Source organism: Schistocerca cancellata, chromosome 9 (assembly GCF_023864275.1).
Source record: "Schistocerca cancellata isolate TAMUIC-IGC-003103 chromosome 9, iqSchCanc2.1, whole genome shotgun sequence".
NCBI lineage: Eukaryota > Metazoa > Arthropoda > Insecta > Orthoptera > Acrididae > Schistocerca > Schistocerca cancellata.
Window position 1 is genome coordinate 444,690,248 of NC_064634.1, and position 26,833 is coordinate 444,717,080.

Here is a 26,833-nt window from a genome sequence, read left to right on the forward strand (position 1 = left end):
ATATACTCCTTCCACCTTTCTGCTTTCCCTTCTTTGCTTAGAACTGGGTTTCCATCTGAGCTCTTGATATTCATACAAGTGGCTATCTTTTCTCCACAGGTATCTTTAATTTTCCTGTAGGCAGTATCTATCTTACCCCTAGTAAGATAAGCTTCTACATCCTTACATTTGTCCTCTAGCTATCCCTGCTTAGCCATTTTGCACTTCCTGTCGATATCATTTTTGAGACGTTTGTATTCCTTTCTGCCTGCTTCATTCACTGCGTTTTTATATTTTCTCCTTTCATGAATGAAATTCAATATTTCTTCTGTTACCCAAGGATTTCTACTAGTCCTTGTCTTTTTACCTACTTCTCTACTTCATCCCTCAGAGCTACCATTCTTCTTCTACTGTATTTATTTCCCCCATTCCTGTCAATTGTTCCCTTGTCCTCTTCCTGAGACTCTGTACAACCTCTGGTTTAGTCAGTTTATCCAAGTCCCATCTCCTTAAATTCCCACCTTTTTGCAGTTTATTCAATTTTAATTCTCAGTTCATAACCAATAGATTGTGGTCAGAGTCTACATCTGCCGCTTGAAATGTCTTACAATTTAAAACCTGGCTCCTAAATCTCTGTCTTACCATTATATAATCTATCTGATACCTTCTAGTGTATCCAGGATTCTTCCATGTATACAACCTTCTTTTATGATTGTTGAACGAAGTGTTAGCTATGATTAAGTTATGCTCTGTGCAAAATTCTACCAGACGGCTTCCTCTTTCATTTCTCTCCCCCAATCAATATTCACCCACTATGTTTCCTTCTCTCACTTTTCCTACTACCGAATTCCAGCCACCCATGACTATTAAATTTTCGTCTCATTTCACTACCTGAATAATTTCTTTTATCTCATCATACATTTAATCAATTTCTTCATCATCTGCAGACCCAGTGTGCATATAAACTTGTACTACTGTAGTAGGCATGGGCTTCGTGTCTATCTTGGCCACAATAATGCGTTCACTATGCTGTTTGTAGTAGCTTACGCGCACTCCTATTTTTTTATTCATTATTAAACCTACTCCTGCATTACCCCTATTTGATTTTGTATTTATAACCCTGTATTCGCCCGACCAAAAGTCTTGTTCCTCCTGCCACCGAACTTCACTAATTCCCATTATATCTAACTTTAACCTATCCATTTCCCTTTTTAAATTTTCTAACCTACCTGCCCGATTAAGGGATCTGACATTCCACGCTCCGATCCGTAGAACGCCAGTTTTTTTTCTCCTGATAACGACGTCCTCTTGAGTAGTCCCCGCCCGGAGATCCGAATGGGGGACTATTTTAGCCAAGAGGACGCCATCAACATTTCACCATACCGTAAAGCTGCATGCCCTCGGAAAAAATGACGACTGTAGTTTCCCCTTGATTTCAACCGTTCGCAGTACCAGCACAGCAAGGCCGTTTTGGTTAGTGTTACAAGGCCAGATCAGTCAATTATCCAGACTGTTGCCCCTGCTACTACTGAAAAGGCTGCTGCCCCTCTTCAGGAACCACACGTTTGTCTGGCCTCTCAACAGATACCCCTCCATTGTGGTTGCCCCTACGGTACGGCCATCTGTATCACTGAGGCACGCAAACCTCCCCACCAACCACAAGGTCCACGGTTCATGGGGGTAGCATTGCGGAATAAACGACCATTTGGCATGAAGTGTACTTGTACCACAGACCTGGCTACGCAAGTAGTTATCCCTTCAGCAGAACCACCTGGTATAGGTAAAACTAACGCGATCTACATTCTGTATGGAAGGAAAGCTTACATAGCGCGTTTCTCATTCATAAATTGCCTTTGAATGTTGGTTGTCGTAAGTTATTTTAGAAGGACCAACAAATTTTGGAGTTCGACTGCAGTAACATCGTGACCTATCGGGTATGTAGTTTATCATTCTGCAATGTTGCTGGACGCATCGATTGGCATCCAAAGACTGCCGTGTAAATGTGAAACTGATAGCTTCAGAAGGGCTATACAGCCCTATACTCAACACCACGGATCTCAATGGTGCGAGAGAACTGTCACGTCCCTACAACATCGTACAGTAACATGAGTTACCTTGAGTCAGGAAATCAATGCTTTAAGGCAGGAAATGCTTTCTTGCAGCAAGCACAGTGCGACGACGTGTGAACCACCACGGAATATCGACACGGCGACCATTCTTGGAGGAGCGGAAGGAGGCTCACCAGCAGACGTATGGCAATAATGGAGACAAGAGTGGGACCACAACATCTTTTCAGGCGACTTTCAGTTCCACATATAGTGTCACGAGAGACGTATCCGTGTGTGGAAAGCTCTGAAATGAAGACGATACTGTCACTAGACGCAGCACACGGCGTATTGTTATGGGATGTTGCTGGGTACCCTACACTACAGTTTCTGGTTTGCATAGTCTATAAGATGAAGAAGAATTATTATATTTTTGTACGGGCCGGTGGCCCCATGACATCATGCAAAAACAAGACACTACGAAGCCACAGGCCGGCAGTCGCGTCATGACCTGCCTTGATACTGTTGATATTCAACCCTTATCCAGCTTAACATAATCTGCAGATGTGTCATCCAGTGAAATTATCTAGTAATAAGTTCCCTAGACACTGGCATTCCGTCATCAGTAACCAACCAGTATGGTAATGAAGTGCAGCACAGTGTAGAAGCACAATGATATGTCGTTACCATACCTGTAATCAAACTCTATTTCGACTCCATACCCCGCGTGTTTAGAGCCATTGTTACCGCCAGAGGTGGTACCTCAGTGTTCTAAATATCACAATTTTCTGTGCCACGGTTTATTTGTACTTTTTAAGGGTAAGATAATGTCTGTCGCCATCATTCCTTGACGCCAGAAAGTTCAGGATAGCAGGAGAGAGAAGGGCGCTTAGACTTTCTGTGGCTGGAAGCTTTGGATGGCCTGGGGTAACCAAGCAAAAATCACCATCCAGGCGTTGCTGTATACAAAGTTACCACACATCTAGGACTCATTGCTTCCACCACGGCCAAACACTGCTGACACAACAGAAGTTAACGAGCCAGGCTGTAATAACGCTTACCAGGGTTAGCACATGTCCTGGCCCAAAACTTGGCTATTGTCTGTCCTGTCTGACAAGATATACTAGTTCAGCAAACTTTTCGTGGGTAAAACCCCGCTAATGCTGCCACATTTTGGCCAGAGGCAGTATCAGCCACTGCCAGCATAGTTCGAGAAATGCTCCATGCCACTCACCTTCATGGTATGGTTCATCTAGCTGCCGCTACTAGACGTGGCCTCCAACCAGCTGCTACTAGCAGGACCTAGGCTTGATGCTGCAGAGTGTCGAACTGTTGCCTGCAGCCTGGGGAGCACTCACTGGCTCACTCCGGAGAGATGTTGCATCCCTATTGCACGCTGTCTTGTGCTGTCTTGTGGCGACACACTCCAGTTCTGCAGGCCATTGTCGCTGCTGTCCAGACCGGGACACCTCAGCACACTCACAGCATCGTGCCTGCTTCTCCTCGCCTCCAGAGTAGCGTGATCGCGGCCCAGGGGCCTGACTTGGCTGTTCTCCGCCTGCCCAAGTGCTGACGCCGCGACACCTCCCCTCAGCCTGCCGCTGGTGTAAACTGCGCAGTCTGTGCAGGCTGCTTACTGAGTTCACCACGTCACTAACACTCCGAGGCCGACGTCTGACACACGCTGCTGATGGCAAAAACACAAATGCTATAACTAATTGAATAAATAAATTAATGTTCTTTTTCACATTTCCTTCGAGATGGACTTTTATAGGTGTGCTGGACATTTATTTTCGGGTGGTTTCAGAATGAGTGAAAATTTCATGTTGTGAGAGTGAAGCAGTCATGTGGGACATGTGTGGAATAGCCGACGTACGACAGTGACTGCGGTATCTCTGAATTTATGAGTCTTTGGCTCAGTTGTAGAGCGGAGAGTAGTCGTGTGTCAGACATGAAATAAGTTTAGGTAACTTCGTTTTTTTCCTTCCAATTTGCGTAATCGTAAGAGGCTTGAATCGTATAATTTTTGCGAAGTATGTAAAGCGTACGGTTTCCTGTGAGTTTTATGTTCTTTTGAAATAAAAGTTTAAAATAGAGCATTATCATTATGATGAACGGATTAGCATTTTGTTTTCAAGTATGAAGATCTTTTAGTATTAGGAAATCTTTCCAATATTTGTCCCAGTAGTTTAGTTTTACTTAGCATATTTCTGCTTCCGCGATTTCTTCGTGCTGTGCTGTTGCTGTTGATTATGGTGTAATTTTTTTAGGTGGGAACTCTCTATTCACAGCAAATAACTTTCACACTTACTGACCGGTATGCACGTGACTCCATTTCTGCACCGTGGCCAAACAGCACTCACCATTATCATAATCGGCAGCGGCGTACCTGAGTACAAACGCCGTACAGAAGCTATGCTGCACTCTGTCTGTCCTCAAACAATGAAAATATTTCATCAGGTTTTCCTCTGACGTACTGTAAACGTACTGTCGCACTATAAACAGAGTTAAATACTTTCTTATGCTTTGTGTTACTCTATTTTTAATGTCCAGCAGTATACTTTTCGCACTTGGTGTATGGTCATGATACAATAAGTTCATAATATCTAATAAAACTTGATCTTACTTTATTCACTACCTCACTACATTATTGAAGCTTGTGAGTTTCTCTGACACTTTCAGCGAGATACAGTTATTACTAAAACTCTTCGCAGGCTTTAACATAGGAGAACAGTTACTATCAGTGGACATATTACTAGCTTCAGATCCTCCACTCGTGTAAACAACGCTCATAATCACTACAGCTTGTAGTGGGGTACTTGATTTAATCACCATCCCAATGCCCCACTGCAGTTGACATGAGGGGTGCTGGAGCCGCCGTCACAGCTGACGATACAAGTATTTTTTGGCGAATACAGTCGGAAGGAACACGTACATCGTCACCATTACAGTAGAGTCTGTCCTGAGGTTGTTCATTCCCATTCTCATGGGGACAGTGAAACGCCTCGCTTGGCATTGGAATTTGTGTGTAGCTTCTCGTAGAATGCCAGAGTCACTTGCTGAGGAGCACTACGGAGGGATGTGATCAGTATGGTGTGCACAATCTAAACTGTAAGTCCACAGAGCCTCCTGTACATAACTAGCCCCGGCGATGTGCTGTACGTTTTCTACGTATGGTCACAATGCTAGGCAGCCATTTGAGTCCAAGAGGCTTATGATCAGACACAAATATTAGAAGTAGTGTTTCAGTGTTACCATCCGACATATTTACCTTTTCCCCTTTCGTTTTCTTTATTGTATAAAAACTACTCAGTGTATGAGTGAGGAACACAGATTGTTACCACTCAGAAAGCAGATCATTTCTTGTAGCAATAGGTAGCTCATCTGAGAGGAGATAATACAGATATGCATAGAGAGTTTAGGGCTGTAAAAGGGGATATAATCTAGTCTTTTTTACTGCTGCCATGTAGATTCGGCTATCGCTGAGTTGGTTAATCATCTTCTGGAGAGGCAGGAGAGGATAATATATCAACAACGCCAAAGACGGGATTCTAGGCAGATGAGCAATTATTACAGAGCATCACATTACCTTAACATGATGGCTTAAGAAACTGGGTTTGAAGAACTCAAGAAGGGCCTGGTACAACGTATTCAGAATGATGATACTGTTAGATTCTATCGAAAACATTTCAATATCGTAGCATGAAAGCAGAATGAGTCTGTCGAAAATATTGTACATATAATATCAAGGAGCAACGTTAATACCTACCAGTGCAGCGATATGTTGAGCAAATGAAACCGTTCTACAGGAAGCAGAACACAGTGCAATAGAGACTCTCTAATGTGCCATGGAAGGTCAGTGAAGAATTTCTGAAGAACCTGGCTGATTCTGTTCGTCAAACCAGTGAATTGGAAGAAATTAGTATAGCGATTAAGGTTTCAATAGGAGGACTGTATCCTCTAATTCTGTGAATTTCCATCGTTGCGTACGTTTGGGTAATATGTGAAGGGTGTGTTTGCAACTATAGTGTAAGATATGTGGAATTGTAAAGTCATTAAGGCTCAGTTTATATGATAAAGTACCACACGATACAAGGAAGATACTGTGGGTAAATGTAGGAACAGAATTACCTGCAAAGTTACTGGGTGTATTAGAAGCACTGAAGAAGAATGATGAGCTGGGTACATAACGTTGTTTTATATGCAGAAGTGTGTATGTGAAACAAATCGTGAACAAGTAATGCTGATCAATGTAGATAATTTTGATACTGAGGCCTTGAGTCTCTGTAAAGATTATTGATTGCCAGTTTGGATGTTCTAGACAATGAAGATGTAGACAGGATAAGTTCAAACTCCATGCAAGGGCAAGCCACTGATATAAATGCATTATGCACACAAGTGGCAAATTTTGAATAATAGGAAAAAGTAGAAAAGTAATATGTGGAATTCGAGCAGCTTTTTAATCCTTTCGGTCCACTACCAGCAACTTTGGCGAATCACAGGATTCCAGTCTGAAACCAATTACCTGTGCATCATAAGCTATATAGGTTACCCCACTTATAGCTAGTAATGGAAGGGTTGTTCACCAGCAATCACTAAGGAAAGTACAAGTCCATAGCGTACACCATTCGTAACAGTGCCTCAGATGTCTTCAGATAGGAAAGGAAATATCGCTTCTCGTATGATTACAGGTACCTCACTGCATGTACGATTACAGTACCGAAAATTATGGAAACGTTAGAGAACTTTGCACATTGTAAACATTTCTCCACATGAATATTATCAATCAGGTGTAGTACAGGAGAACCGAGCAAAAACTGCGGTTATAATTCGTTTGGGTTATTTCCAGTATCAGTGAATGCCATGTTGTTCTAAAAATGATCAATCACGTTTCAACGACTGTTGGATGGAGTTTTGAGGAGATTGAGGCGATAGAAGTGTATAGTGAATGTCGATGACATTACTGAATTCGCAATGGATATAAATCAGAAAATTCAATGGTAGAAGGAAGTTTTTAAAAGGTCTCATTCATCATGCCTCACATTAAGCGTAGAAATGGGACATTTTGCATTGAAGCCAGTAAATTATTTGGAGCATGTAATTAGCGAGTATGGAAAACAGAATTGAAGTTAGTGGAGGCAGTGTGAAGTTTTTCAACACTTCCAATGACGAGAAAGATACAGTGGCTTTCAAGATTAGCAAACTGCTGTAGGAGATTCAAATTGAGTTTTCCTATTATGCCACGACCACTTGTTGAATAAAGATCTGGAGTTTCAATGAACAGAAGGTCAAACCACAAATGAAAACTTAAAAAAGTTGCTGTCAGCTAGTATGCTATGGTCCCCGCAGAGGTCTGTGTGTACACTTCTCTGATAGATTTAAACTGCAAATAAAATTGTTAAAGTCTTCTGTGCTTAACTTTCTCAACACAAGTGTGTTGTCAGTCGAGCACATGAGACCCAGAGGCTAAAAACATTGAGAAGAGTCGCTTCTCAGTCTTTTGTCTATTTATTAGTACATATAGGACCCACAACAAAATGAGCCCTATTGTCCAAGAACAGTGGAGTCATGAGGTTATTGACCAAGATCATGACGACACAATTGCCAGACCTCCACTCTCATCCGCTCTGCACCACTCCTGTCCCCTCGCCCTTCTGCAGGGATGACCTTCAATATACACAGTAAGCACAATGTTATCTGCTGAAACCTGACACTGCTGATGCCAGTGATTTTCTGTTTCGTATATGCCCACTGCTACACTACTGACATACCTGTATCTGTCATTGAAGATCAGTTGCTGTTAGAGGTTGCAGCTGTACCTTCTACATGTCACGTCTAGCAAGTCTGCAAATCACATAGCTCTAGAATCACATGTTCTCCTGTTACACTGCACATGCACAGTAACTACAACGCAGCTACTTCGTATTCTTCCTGTCATTGTATTTTCAACGGCCAGTGACGCTCTTTTGTACATGGAATACAGCCATGACACAATTAGTTCTAAATACCTAACGAGATTCGACCATAGGTTCTTACCAGCACTTCATGTTGTCAGGGTTGTTTGTTTTTCTTATACATTTATTGACAAATAGTTATTAAAACTCCCATCAGCTACTAACATAACAGCCATTCTTGGCATGACGTTCTATCTTCTACCTTTGTTTTTCTCTACCCTGAAGCTTATGTGTTGACGTAACATTCTCCAAGCGCCAGTTTCATCACTTGTTATTACACCAATGTATCTTATACTACATACTGCATTTAAGTACTGTTGTATTGACTTTATGTTAGTACTGATGATTTTTATCCAGCTATTTCTTGAAAAGTATGTTCCAGGACTCACTTTCAGACCAATTTTTGTCGTCATTATTGTCATGATCTGAATAGGAGCAACTTACTGTCAGCAAGCACAGCGAGATAGATGTACTGATGTACAATGAGACTGGTAAACACTGCAAGACCCAAATACTTAGTAACAGAAACAGTGAGGTGATAATATTACAACGAATATAACTGACTTTCATAGCATGGAGTAATAAATCATGCTGACTGCAAGTGGACACTATTTTCAGTATTTATATGGGTACACATAGGGATGGACCTAATGGAAAGGTTCTTCACTTGACTATGAAACATTATTTTCGGGTCAAAAAAAGTGCTTATCTCCGATGAACTCCCTATTAAGTTAATGAATACATTCTGTGTCCCCAAGGGAATATACATGAAATTCTATCTAATATACGACTCTGATCACAAACATTTTCCTAGTCACAAAATGCCTTTGATTATGAAATTGATGGAATCAAGAAGTGATAAATCTGTCGAACAGCATGAGTTTCACACTCAAGATTCTTCGATTTTCATCCTGTCAGTGCTATGTATGCTATATCAAGGCTACCGCATTTTAACTTATACCCTCCTGAATGGTTGAGTTTATAGCATTATTGTAGGCAGTGACAACGTTGTGTTCTCGTGTGTGTTCTGATGCTTATCCCCAGCTTGAACTTACGACATGAACATTTTATAATACCCGATGATTTCCTCAATAAGAAAACATTGACGCCATTTATGAAATAATAAACACTAGCAATCTGGTAGGAAATCTCGAAGGAGATTCGGTAGTAGTCAAGACAGTCTCTAAAAAAAGAATCTTTAAGTTTCCAACAAAAATAACAGCATATGTATAGAAGAAATCGCCAACCAGCTGATGTTGATCCCAATGAAGAATACCTAAATAATACGGAACATTCACTTGACGGAAGGAAAAAAACGTTTCGCCCCAAGGTAAGACCATTGCAGTCACTACCAAATATCCATAAAGAGACAAACCTTATCATTCCAGTAACAAACTGTATAAATAGCCTCGCATTCTGACTAAAAGAGTAATTTATATACTTACTCAGATGTTGACATCCTAGACCATTTAAAACATATTTTGTTGGATGAAATCAGCGCGTGCAACAACAGACCTGTGGGTGAGTCCACTAAAATTGTCAAACATGATATACCCGCACATCATAATACAAATGCAATAATTGTGGACCAATTTTATTACTTTACTAGAAGCGTAACTCTTCCGCAACTATTCCCAGTTCAATAAACCACTCATGTACTAGAATGAGTAATGGGAAATTACCTTGCTGGTACAGTACTTAATATTTTATTACACCATACTGAGCACTAATTTCATCATACGCACCCCAAATGGATTAAAAAATTCTTTATTTCTAGAGATAGGTAGATGAAACATTAATATTGCAAGACCGATCAGAAAAATAAATAGATATATTTCACTTAATGGAATAATTAAACAAAAATATGAACAGTATGGAAACGATACACCGCTACTCACAACATGAGGAAGCGTTGACTCACAAAGTGGCTCTGTCAGAATGACTGCTACAATATTGAGCTTTAGCTTCCTCTGGAGTAGAAAACACACACACACATTCAGACAAGCACAACTCACACAGACATGGCCACTGTCTCTGGACGATGGAGCCTGACTTCGCATGAGTCGCACTTTGATACTCTCAGGCAGTGACCATGTCTGTGTGAGTTGTGCTTGTGTGATCATGTATGTGTTTTCCATTTTTCAAGAAAGACTTTGTCTTAAAGCTTAGTATTTAGGCCGTTTTTCCATTGTGTCTGTCTGCATCTATATGCCTCCTATATGTGGTGAGTAGTAAACTATTCATCGTGTATTATTATTATTTCATTATTTGATTTCACATGAAAACAAATTTATGATTGAGCATGAGCACCATAGTAAAATAAACTGTTTAGATCTAATTTAAGTAGGAAATATAGTAGAAAACAATGGTTACGATTCCACTTTAGTCGATAATTTTTTTAGTATAAAGATATACGCAAATAGAAATAAAATAAAAGGCGACATTATGCTAACAGGGAAACATGATAACAAAAAAGCTCAGTTCACTGTCATACCACATTGGCAAAAATTTTCAGATGAAATCTGAGTTGTTAAACTCGTATATGGGAGAAATATTCTATGAATTTCCATTCTTCCAGATGATTTCGGTTTGCTTGGGTTATCTTTATGACTGTTGACACTGGTCCTTCAAGTGGTAACCACTGCTTCCATCTCTAAGTGATTTAGTGCGCCATCTATAATTTTCCCGATTGTGATCAAATATTTCCTCGTAACTTTCTTTCATTACTGTCTTATTTACTTTCATTAATTTAGTTACTTCAACCAGAATGTTTAAATCTTTCACGTTCTGTCTGTCATATAACCAAGACTCCTTAAAGTTACTGAAAACAATAAACTTTGCAATGTGCTTCATAGGTGATTTTTACGAATCAGTAAAAATACTTGTAGTATTTAATAAACGTATTACAGCAAAGTCTGTCTTCTCAATTTTGTTAAATGAACATATGAGCAAACAACCAAGATTTACTTACGCATCATACTCAACAACTTGTGAGTGATTCGAGTTATCGTAGTTTTCACTATTTGCAATTTGCAGAGATGCGGCAACTATACTGGATGGTCTACTTTTGGTGTTTTTACGTAGGCTATATCTTTGTACTGATTTCACATTCAGGAAAAGAATAATTATGACAGCGCTTATTAATCATGGTTGTCGTCGCTCAATTTCATCATGGTTTGTGAAAACATTCGTTAAGGAAAACACATTTATGTTGGAAGTGCTATCTCAAAACTGAGTTTACTCTATTAATCAAATTTATGTCGAGATTTTTAGATTAATTCTGTGAGTAATGCAAGCAGCTATAAATGGGGAACTTTTTTTCTTTTATCACAGGTAACGAAGGTATCCTGGAATGGTAGCTGACGTTGAACTGGCCAATAGAAGAGACCTCTTAAGATCTGCAGCACCATACCACGCCATCTGCAGGTTTTTCGGGCTGACGCCGTTCACAGTGGACACTGAGAGGTGTGAAATACGGAGGACACGTGCTGGTACACTGTACGCAGCTGCTGTTCTCGTCATGAGCCTGGCAATAACAGCGCTGACGGTAAACTGGTTGCAAGCTGTGAACGCGAAAAAAAAAGGATTCCATCACTTTTCTGTGGTTGGTAACCTACATGACGACACACTGCGCCTCCATGGTGATGGCGGTCGCCGCAGACCTGTTTCGGAACCCCCACAAGTACCAGAGGATCGTCACTCTGTTGACTTATGGGGACAGTGGCGTCCTGGAGTCGCGCAATTTCTCCAGCAGGGCGGTAAGAATCTCTTTCGAATTGGTGTACGCAGGGTGTCTCGTGCTACATGTAGCTGCTGTGACGTTGGAATACCTGTGGCACGGCATGAACTGGGCATATATGTTATCATTGTTCTCCAGTGGTATTATACCTACAGCTGTTTCCAGGTACGTGGAGTTCGTTCTTCTCGTGTAGAGTGACTTGCGCCAGCTCAACCAGTGTCTGAGAGCTACAGTGCAAGTGAGATGCCAGCCGCGACCACTTGCAGATCGCTACCGCAAGCTGAGGAGAGTCTAATCCGCGCTGTGCCACCTGTCCCAGGAGGTTCTTTCAGCGCACCAGATACTCCTAGCTTTATTCCTGATGACAGTGCTGTGCGGTACTTCTTGGAATGCAGTTGCCAAAGTCTTAACACAGCAGCAGAAACAACCAGTGGTGATACAGATTTTGGTTTTGTCGTGGCAGTCGTTACAGATGTTAATGGTGATAGCAACCTCGCACGCGCTGTCCAGGGAGGCGGCGCAGACAGCTCCTGCCCTCTGCCGGCTACTCCTGGGTTCGACCCTCCGCAGCGCAGAAACGGTAGAGCTGCGCCACTTCTACCGCCTGACCCTCAGCCAGAGTCCCATTCATCAACTTTACGGCTTCGTTCCCTTGGATACGCGGATGTTGGTCGCGTCCTTGTCTTCCATTACAACTTGCACCGTGATTTTATTAACTTTCTGGGAAGTGTAGTGAAGAAAAAAGTCGAGTGTGCTAAATGTTATTACAGCAACATTGGTGAACATGGACTCTTCTGAACTATAATTCTATAGCGGTGTTGCTATGATAATGAGCTTGTAGAATACACTCCTATTACATTAATTTTCACATGCACCACAAGCAGGCATTAAAAGTCTGTAGTGATGTAAATGGTGAGCCCTTTCTCCTTAAAAATTTTTTCTTGCTTAGCAGTACACAACACGGCCAAAGGCTACAGATATAGACGTATTCAGGTTTGTTGTGCATTATATCCAGTTACAATGTGGCTAGCTTCACTGAAACCAATATATAACCTACCATATGTGGAAAACATAGCAGAAAAATTAAAAGTGCTGCGCTTTCGTCACTACGTTAAACTTTCACGCAATTGGTAATTATTAGTAGAAAGACTGAAATGGTTTACTTAGATATAAACTGCACGTATTTAAAATTCTTAAGGCACATATTGAGTTATTGCTTTAACTGAAAGATAAAATTTCAGAAACAACTGGAATGTTTTCTATCGGGGACAGAGTGTCGCAAGAGACTCTAGGGAATCTGTGTTCCTCAGTAGAAGACGGAAGGCTGACAAAGAGGTTCAAATGCGACTCAGAGCTACAGGAAGCAAGAACAGCGTGCGGAAACAGAAGAAGGCCTCAAACACTACCTGAAGTAGGCGAATGTAAACGGCGTTACTTCATTGTCTTTAATCGGACATCAAATATGAGTTATTGCAGGATGAAAAATCCATGTCTATCAAAATTATGCAAGTGTGAATCTCTGACATAAGGTAGAGTGATACTTGCTTTGTTGCATAGAGAAATGGGGCCATCGCAGTCTGGAATAATCATCGTAAATCTTGATCGAGTATTAGTGAAATGAGATCCATACCGAGACCTTAATCACAATTATTTCCCTCCACACAATACACTATTTCTTACGCTACCCGAAAGGACCATTTCACTTTTGTATCATGTGGACATACAAATTTTCTCTTAGATGGCCAACCTTTTTAAACAACTCTCACAGAAAGTCCAGAGATTGTAACAGATCTACACTCACACAGACACTGTGTAGAGCAGGAGTCGGAAATAGCATAGAAAATGAGAGACGAAATATGCACGGCCCCGGCAGGAGTGACATTGAGCTTGCTGCACTCATCACATACACAGCCAGCGTTAAGATGGTAAGCTGTGACACACCAGATTCCTTCCCTCCTCACAGAATACTCACTATGGCTCAAATATCGACCTAACGAGGCATCTTTCACGTTGTATACCCATCTCACACAGATCGAGAGACCACCACTGCAAATAAAATCTCACTTTTCATCATACTGTGACAGAACCATCTCTTCATCCAGAAAACTGTGGAATCATACAGTTGTAACTAAAACTTTTGAAAAATACGAATACGCATAACATATCAGATGGTGCCTACACTTATCTTCCATCAAGCCTGATTTCTATCAAAGAAGCTCACGTATTCAGGGATACATCAAATATAACATGAAGTAAAGGTTAAGCCTAACTGGCATAAATGCTTCTACATAACATTCACAGCATATACTGAACCTTCCTTCATAGAAAGTATCCACTCTTAATCACGTGTCACAGTTTGAGATCCACAACAAACAAGTTCTTGCCTGTATCTTCTCATTACATCATACATTATTCACATAAATCCAATACACTATATCAAAATATTCATGAAAAACATGTGATGAAACACGACATTCATCAAATCAGATCTGATACTCAAAGAATAAGCTGCACAATGGATGTAGCCAATTACCTTATTAAGGAATAAACCAAATGTAAAACAAACGTTAATATTTATGGAATATTCTGTCAGTTCTTTGAGGAACATAGACATATTAATAACTTCAATACAAAGTATTAATGTTCCACAAGAACAAGAAACAGTTAGTCCACACAACTTCAGCGAGAATTTATAGGTTTATAAAGAACGCTGCACAAAGATATGTGACGTTTTATGACTATATCAACACGGAACAATCATGATGTAACACCTAAAGAAACTCTGAATAAATAAATCTTATACTAAAGTATATTCAAACACTAAAACTATTTGAGTGTATAAAAAGAAATGTTCTACAAATGAGTAATGGCACAGAGTGCTGTGTCTTATTTACAAACCGGTGAATGTGATGAACAGACTAAAAAAAGGGAGAGGAAGAAAAAAAGTCTATGGAAAGCTTATTAGCCAATGGTGAGAGCAATAATAACTGGCTGCAACTTTAATAATGATGAGTAACAGACCTGTGTTTGGTCACTGAGGACCAAATCAGAATTCTGTGACTGGGTTCATTAATGGACAAAATGTCAAGTAATGTTAGGTTCCTCCATTTAGTTCCTTTATGAAGAACACATTTCCCATCATATGAATGAAATTCATTCAAAACATGTTCAGTGAAGGTGGAAGGTCTCTCTCAGTCTCCAACTCTCTTCATGCTCAGTCTAGTGGTTGTAGCCCTATCTGATCGACCTACGCATAATTTGCATCATAGACTGCAGAAAATTCTACAGATCCCATCCTGTTCTAAAGGTGGAATCTGATTTTTGCTGTTGAACACAAGGTGGGCAACAGTATTCCTAGTGTAAGGAGCTGGAATATATTTCCTGGATTTTGGATTCTGGCAAGAGCCTATGAAGTTCATATATAGCATAGAGGTCCCATTTGTTATCAGTGTGGTTTTGTACTATCTGAAATGGATAAAGGAGAGCTGTTACCCTCTGTCTCTTCTTCTTGCTGAGTGTATTGTCAATGAGGTGTAGGCCTATAACCATTACTTTATGCTGTTTGTTTATTTATTTTCTATTCGTATTCAAAGTCTGGATTGGTTTTAATTGCAGATAGCATTTGGTCCACCATGGAGTGGAAGGTTGCATGTTTATGTCTTAAGGGAAGCTGGGAACTTTCTGGTACTACTGTGGATGCAGAGGTTACTTTCCTGTACGTCTTAAATCCATACTGTTGGTTCCTGATGTCAATGGCTAGGCCCAAAAAGTTGCTAGAGTCTTCTCCCAGATAGTGGACAGGTACGCCCATGCAATTGAGTAAAGTTTTTCAACAGCTGATTTCACACCACAGTAAAATGAAGTTCACAATAGACTTGGGAGAAGACCATCAACTTATAGAACAGAGTGGAATTTATAGAATTTCCTGTAATCTGTGTGGCAAATTATATGTAGGTCAATCAAGTAGAGTTATAAGTACTAATCTAACTGAGCATGAAGGTAGCTAGAGACAGAGAAAGACAGATTCCACCTTTGCTGAACATGCTCTGAGTAAATGTCGTTCATATGATGTAAAGTGGGGCGATCTCCACAAAGTAACTAAGGGGAGAAAACTAATATTACTTTGAATTCTGCCCAATGATAAACCACGGTCAAAGAACCCGGAGTTGGTCCTTAATAACTAGAATCAGTCCCATTACTCACCCATATTAAAGTAGCATCCAGTTATTATACCCCTCATCATTGGCTAATAAGCTTGTTATAAGCGTTCCACGCCCACATCCCATAGACGTCTTTCTTCCCCTCTCTTTATTTGGTCTGTTCATTACATTCACCAGTTGTCCATATTACATACTAGCCCATGAAATTACTAACTTGTAGAACATTTCTGTTTGTATACTCAAATAGTTCTATGTTCGAATATGCTGTAGTATCAGATTTATTTTACCAGAGTCCTTAGGTATTACATCATGCTTGTGTTTTGTATCGATACAGTTATAAAATGTCACATATCTATACAGCATACTTTTTACAGCTATGAATGCTTGCTGAAGGTGTGTGGAGTATCGATTTAGCATTAAATTACCTGACGATGACCTTAAAACCCGACAGCCAGTTCATAACGAACTAATAAATACTGTTGTGGACCATTAATACTTTTCATTTAAATTTTTAAGAAATTATATATTTTACATGATGTAAGAGCACCTCAAACTATCTCACTCGTCATTATACTAAAAAAACAAAAAAAAAATCGTGGCACTCAACTACGTACCCTCAGCCTCGGAGTTGGTTTTGGCTAGTTTCGTTGTCTAAGGGGTGGGGTATGTAGTTTCCACATTACATACCACATACTGCTGAGTCTACAGTATACAATACGAATACACATATGAATCGAAGGGACGAAGATTCCTGTCACTCGGCAACTGCGTGTTGTGAATGTAACATAGAAATTTATAAATGAAAGATTGCTATTAAATAAAAATTGCAGGATCTATTTTAACGACTTTAAATGTTGAATACCATAGAAGAAGTACTTTTAAGAATGCCATTTATTTCAGCAAAACACTTATTGATGTCGATGGTCCAGCAATTAAATAAAATATAAGTTGAGTAACAAGGAAACAATAGATTTCTACTTAATATAATTAGTTATGAACAACAACGTAGCTCACGAGATATTCACTTCCAAGCGCATACTACGTCTCCACTGCAGAAGCCATGGAAATCTCACAAGTGCACAAGTCGGCACTACGGAACATTTCTGCCTTCCGTGACCACGCGCAAACTTCTCAACACTTTTCAAGTATTTCACGCGACCCTTCGTCGCGCCTTCCCGTCCAGAGCCCCCTCGTGTCCTGTGCTGCTCCCCCACTGCCCTACAGTCTCTGCATTGTCTTCAGTAGTCGCCTACCATTGTAACGAGCGCTGTGACTGGTTGGAGCGCTCCCGCCATGTCTCCAAGCCAATGCACATTCACAAAAATATTGAAACAGGTATGAAATACTGGATTTATATTTAAATAACTTCAAATTAAATAAAATTCCTATGGCTGGACCATAAACACGCTCTAACAGACATTATTAAATACATAAAATACATGAACGGCCATCGAAAGAATAGAATCAAAAGTAGGCCAGTAGCCTACTGTCTCTGTGCCTTCTGAAACACAGTACATATTTGACCAATTTCTTCATGAATAGTATAAATCAGATGTAAACAAAGACACAGACTAATAAATATATATTTATAAGGATGCTGCTACCGTTTTTTCATGTAACTGTGGAGTACTTATGGCGTGATGTGATCAGTAGTAATTGGCCACTTTGACATCCAATAACTCATGTACTATTCAAGATACACGCCTGTAATTCATACCAATTTAGGTTTACACTAACAGCTTCCTAAAGACACATTGATCGACAAAATCGGATGAACCGTTTAGATTTTGCAAATTCTTTGATGGGTGTTACTTGTATAATTTCCAAACAGATACTAAACTTCAAACTAATAAAGATATTAAAAATCTTATTACACCATCAGAATTGTCGTGCAAATAATGGTAACGTACATATTTCTTTTTGAGGTATCATGATTCCTCAGCCTACTATTAATTTCTACATGAACTGTGAAATGTCTGCCATTATGGTTTCACAGAGTCCGCCATCTTTGGCACTTCGGCATACAAATCTCCTTCCAAGGCCTGACACTGCTGAACTTTCTTGATCGTGTGAGATCTGATGAGGCAAGATCATTGGATATATTGCCACTCGTACAGAAGAAACTAGCTAGAAACGTGACTAATTCCTCACTCTTGCAAATAAAAGGTCATTCAAATGTGAAAATATACTCAAAAGAGAGCACATGGAAACAACCCAGTTACAAAAAGAAACGCAGACACTAGATATGTTATGCTAGATACCTCATCAGAAAATACACTACCTCCACACACTGAGGTCTGCACTTGACCCAGATTCTAAGACTAGTGTTTAACTTCCAATTAACATTGAGGTCATTAGAGACAGTCATCTAGTAGCAAAAATACACTACTACCCATTAAAATTGCTACACCACGAAGATGACGTGCTACAGACGCGAAATTTAACCGACAGGAAGAAGATGCTATGATCTGCAAATGATTAGCTTTTCAGAGCATTCACACAAGGTTGGCGCCGGTGGCGACACCTACAACGTGCTGACATGAGGAAAGTTTCCAACCGATTTCTCTTACACAAACAGTAGTTGACCGGCTTTTCCTGGTGAAATGGTGTTGTGATGCCTCGTGTAAAGAGAAGAAATGCGTACCATCACGTTTCCGACTTTGATAAAGGTCGGATTGTAGCCTATCGCGATTGCGGTTTATCGTGTCGCGACATTGCTGCTCGCGTTGGTCGAGATCCAATGACTGTTAGCAGAATATGGAATCGGTGGGTTCAGGAGGGTAATACGGAACGCCGTGCTGGATCCCAACGGCCTCGTATCACTAGCAGTCGAGATGACAGGCATCTTATCCGCATGGCTGTAACGGATCCTGCAGCCACGTCTCGATCCCTGAGTCAACAGATGGTGACGTTTGCAAGACAACTACCATCTACACGAACAGTTCGACGACGTTTGCAGCAGCATGGACTATCAGCTCGGAGACCATGGCTGCTGTTACCCTTGACGTTGCATCACAGACAGGAGCGCCTGCGATGGTGAACTCAACGATGAACCTGGGAGCACGAATAGCAAAACGTCAGTTTTTTCGCATGAATCCAGGTTCTGTCTACAGCATCATGACGGTCGCATCCGTGTTGGCGACATCGCGGTGAACGCACATTGGAAGAGTGTATTCGTCAATGCCATACTGGCGTATCACCCGGCGTGATGGTATGGGGTGCCATTGGTTACACATCTCGGTCACCTCTTGTTCACATTGACGGCATTTTGAACAGTGGAAGTTGCATTTCAGATGTGTTACGACCCGTGGCTCTACCCTTCATTCGATCCCCTCGAAACCCTACATTTCAGCAGGAAAATGCACGACCGCATGTTGCAGGTCCTGTACGGGCCTTTCTGGATACAGAAAACGTTCGACTGCTGCCCTGGCCAGCACATTCTCCAGATCTCTCACCAATTTAAAATGTCTGGTCAATGGTAGCCGAGCAACTGGCTCGTCACAATACGCCAGTCACTACTCTTGATGAACTGTGGTGTCGTGTTGAAGCTGCATCGGCACCTGTACCTGTACACGCCATCCAAGCTCTGTTTGACTCAATGCCCAGGCGTATCAAGGCCGTTATTACGGCCAAAGGTGGTTGTTCTGGGTACTGATTTCTCAGGATCTATGCACCCAAATTGCGTGAAAATGCAATCACATGTCAGTTCTAGTATAATATATTTGTCCAATGAATACTCGTTTATCATCTGCATTTCTTCTTGGTGTAGCAATTTTAATGTCCAGTGGTGTAGATGTATGTTAGTATTCATGAAAAATGTCGTGTTTTCAAGGTTTACTTCTTGATGGGACAACATTCACAAAACCATTGTAGGTTTGAAGTTGCTTCTCCTCACTCAACTTTGATTTGCTACCTCCCTAGTTAGTAATAATTCAGTTTCATCAAGGCCGATGACAAGTTCTATAGTTCAACCTGTTCCTCCTCTACCACGTTAACGCCTAACTCATGTTTTACATTTACTGTTAATAATCCTAGCTCGGATTCATCTCCCAATCCAGATTTGACACGTACCGTATGGTCAGCAGGTGCACTCACCAGCTCCTCCTGACACACTGTTAGCTCTGTCCATAAGCACTAACCTTCAATTGTCTATCACAGCTCTGCTTACCACTAGCAGCCATTTGGGGTGACAGCAGTAGCAAGTTCAACACTCTGTTTCTTGAAACAAAATTTTCTGTGTTGACCTGAATTCTTCTACTGCATGTTCAAGATTTTCCAAAACTGCTGCATGAATAGCTACTTGCTCGTTAACCTCACTTAACAGGCTGAATTGGAGCAGTTTTTAGTCTATCATGTAACTAAGATTGTTAACTTCAACAAAAGCTATCCGCCTGGACTTTCACTTATTTTCAACTAGTTTTGACAGTTACAATTGTCTAAGATTTTGCTCTTCATCTGCTATTAATCTGTTAAGTTCTATCATTCCTTTGTCGTCCTATGCGTTATGATGTAACATTAGAATTTCATCCCCTTCGGCATCTGAATTCTCTCAAAGAAACTTCTGCAGAGGGATAGCTTAGCGACTGAAGTAATATATACCGCACTGAGCTGAATCCAACCCACCATCCCACATCAAAAAATATCAGTTTCACCACGGGTGCACAGTAAAGGGTAAAGTAATAAATAAGCTTGGCATTGGTACTGAATTCATGCAGCAGACAATCAAAACTTGTAGTCTGAGACACTTCAAATTTCTGGCATTAACTTGCTCATGCGAGAACATTTACAAAGTCGAATATACACTTCCCTGATCTCATAAATCTACTACAGTCATCAGACTCATGTATGTGAATGCAGTTCGTTTTCTTATGGAATCCGAAAATGACTGTAAATTCTGCTCTAGTCAAATCACAGTTAACGTCAGCGTGAAGTTGGTGGGGGATGGTTGAAGAAGCTGCAAATTTTCACCACTGCAAAGTACAACGATGACATTGACAATCAAAGTTACTCTGAGTACTCCATTAAACTGCCTGTTGTAACAGACCACAGAAACCCAGTAATAACTTTCGTTACAGATACTGAACTCACCAACTATCAACAGATAAACTGCAGATAAGTGTGAATGCTCAATGGCACAGACACAGCTCCAGTCAACAAGTTTCGAAACTGTTAGGGTACGATTCCATACAATTAGGTACATTTAATCTACAGCAATATTTGATACAATTAGCAGAAAAAAGTTTTTCACTTAGAATTTCAATATAGATCTCACATCAAATGGGCTGTTCCAAAAATATGTATCTTAAATCTTTTATTAATGTAAAACTAATATAGTATTGATTCCACAAGATCAGAAAATATTATCCTATTCAGTAAATCACTTACGAAGTTCTACCTATCGGAACATCACTAACAGGAACATCACCTACCGGTATTACTAAGTTTGCTGACCCTGACAAATCCCTTGAGCCATTCACTATTCCAAAATATCACTCTCCTACTAAACAATCAGAAGCGTCTTAAATGCACCGACCTCACGAAGAATCTCTACATAAATTAATTGACTAGCAACTGACATGTGACCACTTTCACGTAAAATGTTCTCTCTCGCGTATTGTTAAATTGTTGCTCTTTGGTTTCTTTATTCTCTTTGTAACAACACATTTACGGAAAGAGTTACGTGAAATACTTTTATCAATGCTGTGCTTTGCTTTTCATTATCATCATTACCTTTTAGCGGAATAAAATGTATATATGGAAGTTTGATTGTTCTGGATCTGGCCTACAATTTAAGGAACGATTTTTCGTAACTGCAACTCATGCTAGAAATCAATATATCTTCCCTACTTCATAATGAGTAAAAGTTGAAATTACTTTGTTATGAACACTAATGTTACAGTCCGTATGATCGTTCAAAAACACAAGTTCGCAGTGGATTTTATTTCTCGTTAAAATGCTATTTCACACCACGACTAGCCCAAGAACCTGAGACTCTCATTAAAAAATACGTTGTCACTATAAAGTTTGCCAGATCAGAACGGAGCACAGCAAGATTCCTATCAGATTCTGAAGGTACATTAAATTATTTGCACTGTAAATTATATCCTATCAGCCGCCCGCGTCAATCTGCAACACATCATAAAATCCGCTGATCTTCACTGCTAGTCTGGGAGCTAAAAGAAATAATATTATTTTACTATTATTTTACCGCTTCCTTGCGGTATGCTCGACTATATCGTAAGTCGTTTAAATACGCCGCGGCAGCGGCTTTTCGTTCTCCACGCAGCTCAGCACCACAGATAATATTTATATAACTGAAAAATGTCTCAACAGGATGGGATAATATGCAAGCAAGCTTAACAATAAATGATACAAGTTTTCATTTAAACCACTCTATTAAAACCTTTAAATATCTCAGTGATTACAGACCTTTGTGAATTCAGACGTAATGGCGTCAATTCCTTAGTCTCGACAAAAGAGTGCTACATTCGCGTTCTCTACGACAACAACAGGAGATCTTACTCGCGCAACTTCCAAATTAAGAAGACAAAGACATTAATCTACATCACGTATTATATACTAGTTCATTTCTTTTATCTCTGTTTAACATTTATCTTCTGTGTCGGTTTTATTACTCGCCGACGCAGACGTTTTCAAAAATAAATAACAAAAAAAATACATAATTTTATGCAATGACACAATATGATACATCTAATTCTCTAATTACTACATAATATATTGTTTTTGTTTCTCTATACGTTACAATGCCCCCTGGCAGCAATTGACTAACGTTGGAAATGTTCGGCAATATGCTGCCACTAACGTCTGTTTGGTTATTGTCTGTTACCTTGGTTGGAACATTCACCATACACTTCTTAGTTCTTTTACACTGTAGGTTTAATTACACTTTTTATACTGTTTTTACACTTTGCGAGGTGACCGTCAACCTAGTCCCAGGGTCATTACATTTATTTGGCTCCCCCATTCGGGCTACGTGCGATCAGAAAACCTGGGAAAACTGCGCCGGAGCCATGGTCATCTCGCCTGGTTTGTTTTAATACCCAGTTTGATCACAAAAAGTTCAGACTCTATTCAATGTTCACATATAACAAAGGCTATTTGTGAGATCATGTTAAACTTTTAGTCTCTTTGTTACCCATATAATATTTGTGTTTTGGATTGTAATGAAAGTCACTTATTACACATTTTTACAGCAGTATCCTGAATCGTCCTTGCATTTGCTCGCGACAATTGGTTTAAAATTTCTAGCATTCGTGCGAGTATACTTCATTAACATGACGAAAACATTATATCTATATATCACTGAACCAATGAATACTTTGAGTCCGTATTGAATAACTAAAAAAAAAAAACTGTTTGTCACGTCATTTAGTGTCCACTAAACCCTATTCATGATAGTGCATTAAACACATATTTGATAGTTCATTTGAATGACAACAATGTTGTACGGAGCTGGCGGCGCGAAGCAATTGTTGAGTAGCGTCGTCTGGAACGCCGCGTGCCGACGGCCGCTGGGTTCGACGACCGGCTCTCAGTAAGAGCGACGTTGTGCTGACGTGGCGCCCAAGCAGTCACGAACCGCGCTGAACCATTCGCCGATGTCGGCGAGTGGCAGTGGTTTACCGTGACCGGATGGCTGGCGACACGGCACTCATCTCGGCTTCTCCGCATGGCTCCCCGTCGTAGCGCATGAAACAAACATTCCACAACGGTGTACTGTCTTTAAGAACACAGATTACTAGCTGTGGAAGAAGATGCAACTGGTTAAAAGCGTTTATTGTTCAGTAAGCCGTCGCTTCACTGGTATGCACAGGATGGTTTGGCGTGATAACAGGTTTCTTGTGGCATTGTGACACTGGTATTCAAGGTTCGTCACACGCACATTGTACTACACATTTTCACTCACTCCACGGTTGGTACACTGCCAGAGCGTCTTTCAACACGTGAAAATGTTTCGTAACACACATACTAAATGTCCCCATCGAGCGATGTTCGTTTAAATCGACTCCGAACGGATCAATAACTACTGTTTTTATATACTGTCTATTGTTCGTTGAGCACTGCACTAGGACAGTCTGTCACTCAACACTAGACTTATCGACGTATATATTGGTGCAGATACAACAGTCATTTTCTGTCCCTGCTACACACAATATTCCGTCCTTTCCTCCATTGTTTATGCACAGTTTATTTTTTAGTACCTTTTAACTGTTCTTCATATACTCACTCTCATCTACATGGCGTCTATTTGTTTTTACCTTATCACAACACACTTTTCATATTGTTACTAGGCGTATATAGCCTTTTTGTAAAATTTTTTAATTTTCTTATCAGTGTAGCTTGCCTGGTTATCACCCATCTATCAAACAGATTTTACCATGTGCATGACAGCTTGACTTGGGCATATTGCTCAATAAATACTTCATTTAGCACTAGCATTATTTTTAATGATTTTTCCTATATGACTACAGTGTAGGTTCCACATTGGTTGACTTAATTCGCGTATCGCGTAATGAATATTCAAGGGCGTGTACCAAGTACACAGGCTTCAATTGAAGCATTGTTATATACAAAGCGGAATTTCCACGGAACCGGCTTGTTTTTTGATTAGCTTATGCTCCAGTGTCGTTCTCAAATCACTACTGGCAGCAAACATCACATAATTGTTGCATATTACAGAGTCCAAGTTTGGCTAGTCAAGACTCTCTCTCTCAGGGTTCCTTATTCTAATACAATTACAACAGTTACCTTACTATATTAGATTGCATCATTAATTGCACTTACACACTACACATAGAAAATGGTTCAAGAAATTAATCCTTTGTATAATGATTCAAGAAATTAATCCTCACTTTATCAACAAGAAGATTGTTCGTTGCTTAATGAGCATATAATATTTTAAATGGCTCTAATTGTCTGTAAGCAAAATCTTTCCTGTGTAAGCTATTGCCTACTTTCTGAATCCATTTCCTCCAAGTTTCATTACACACAAATTTCTTTCTTAATACTAACATACTTATATTCTAAAACACAATTAAAATCTTCTTACAACTATTACTCTTTATATGTGATATGTCACTGAATAAATAACTTCACATCTTTACGTGGATACAATCCTTTGATCTTCCCCGTATGGGGATGTGCTAACAAATAGCTACATTCGTGTGGCACGCTTATTACTTCAAAGGGCCCTGAATATATCAATTGCCACTTACTATTCTGTTTTACATTGGCTTTCGCCACTGCTACAAGAGGACTACTGTATGGAGAGAAGGAGGGCTCAATGATATCCCACTCTAACATCTTCCGAATCTCTTTAGCTACCAATTCCCTCCTCGACCAAGGGATGGAGTAAGTTGCGCGACAGTATGTTTTATGGGGCATCACCTCTATGTGATAGTGGTACCCTTTGACTATTCCTGGTCGGTCGGTAAATACCATAGTGTATTCCGATAGCAGCTGCGTCAACTGTTGCTTTTGTGTATCGCTTAACCCTTCAGATTCCTGCACTTTGGTTTTAAATGCCTGAACATTTATTTCAAAATTTCGATCCTCTAAATTCGGATAATAGAGGTCTGCTGCATGCGAAAAATCATCAAGGTGTAGTACCCAAGGGTTCCTACCCTTGATATTGATTCGATTACAACACGGCACAAGTACCTCCTTCGATTTCATCATAGATAACTCAATCCTTCTACCCCTATTAACTATGCTTAATTTCCCCAAGGAGAGGTCGATCAATGCGTCCCTCTCGCGTAGAAAATCTACTCCCAGAATGCAGGCCACCTTCAATCCTTTAACAACGAGGAACGAGCTCACTATGGCTTCGCCCTCCTTACAAATCTCCACCTGCACCTGGTACTTTACTGATTGGCTCTGTGCACTAATGGCTCCAGACACCTTACAATTATTAACCGGGAAAGTCGGAATGCTATGTCCTTTTCCCAGTGCCTTAAATAACTCCATACTCATTACACTTACTGAGGCACCTGTGTCGATGATTATATTCACTGCAACATCATTGATTTTCGCTTCGATAATAGCTTGCACATTTTCGTTATTATCTTTCTTGCATTCGTGCGGTTCGTTCAGTAGATCTTTATCCATACTGACACCATCGTTGTATCGCAGCATACGTATCCCAGGTATATTATTATCACTCGTGTTGCTCTCACTCCATCCCTCGGCCATCGATGGAGAGCATATCGAGGCCGATTCTAGTTTGTTGGATTAGTTACTTGTGAAGTACTTGGACGGCTATTGTCCGCGACCTCCACTATATGTACACTCTGATTTGTCGGCCGCCACGGCTGCGCAATAGGCGCGTTTTGCGGTGGTGGTCTATTGTTGTCATACCGGTCATTACCCTGTCGCTCTGGGCTTCTTCGCTGATTTTGCTGCCAATTTCGATTACTATCACTATAATTGCTCTGCCACTGACCTCGCGCATTTTTCCAGCGGTTGGTCCCTGACATTCCGGATTCGTATCGATCGTCAAATCGACGCTTTTTGTTATAAGTTGTTTGTCCATACCCGTTCTGGCCTCTACCATTACTACCATTTTGCGAATGTTCTTGCCGCTTGTTACCACCCCCACTATTTCCATGGTTGTGGTTTTGTGCACTACTATTTCTGTCATGTTTACATCCTGACCCATTATTCCGCGAGTGATCGCACGCTGATTTTGCGTCTTCCTGTATCAAGTCTATAGAATCTAGAACATACAGGAAGTTTTCCATATCGCTTTCTGGTACGTGTATTAATTTCTCTTTGATATGAATGGGTAAATGTGATTTTAGTAGTCTTATTATGTCTCTTGGTGATATAGGTTCGTCCCAGTAGCGTGTTTTGTTTATGTATTTTTCAAAATACCGTCTCAAATTCCCCAGACGAGGTGAGTACGGTTCGGGATTATATACTTCTTTTCTTAGCCGC

The 26,833-nt window shown here is 40.3% G+C and overlaps 1 protein-coding gene across 1 annotated transcript in view; it reads right to left on the reverse strand.

Moving 5' to 3' along the window:
- Positions 1 to 3,378: 3,378 nt before the first annotated feature.
- Positions 3,379 to 26,833, reverse strand: part of LOC126101474 (fatty acyl-CoA reductase 2-like) — a 229,526-nt gene continuing 206,071 nt past the window's right edge. Inside the window, exon 6 of the mRNA XM_049912124.1 lies at positions 3,379 to 3,619. Coding sequence (XP_049768081.1) covers positions 3,379 to 3,619 — 241 coding nt within the window. The remainder of the gene's footprint in view (positions 3,620 to 26,833) is intronic.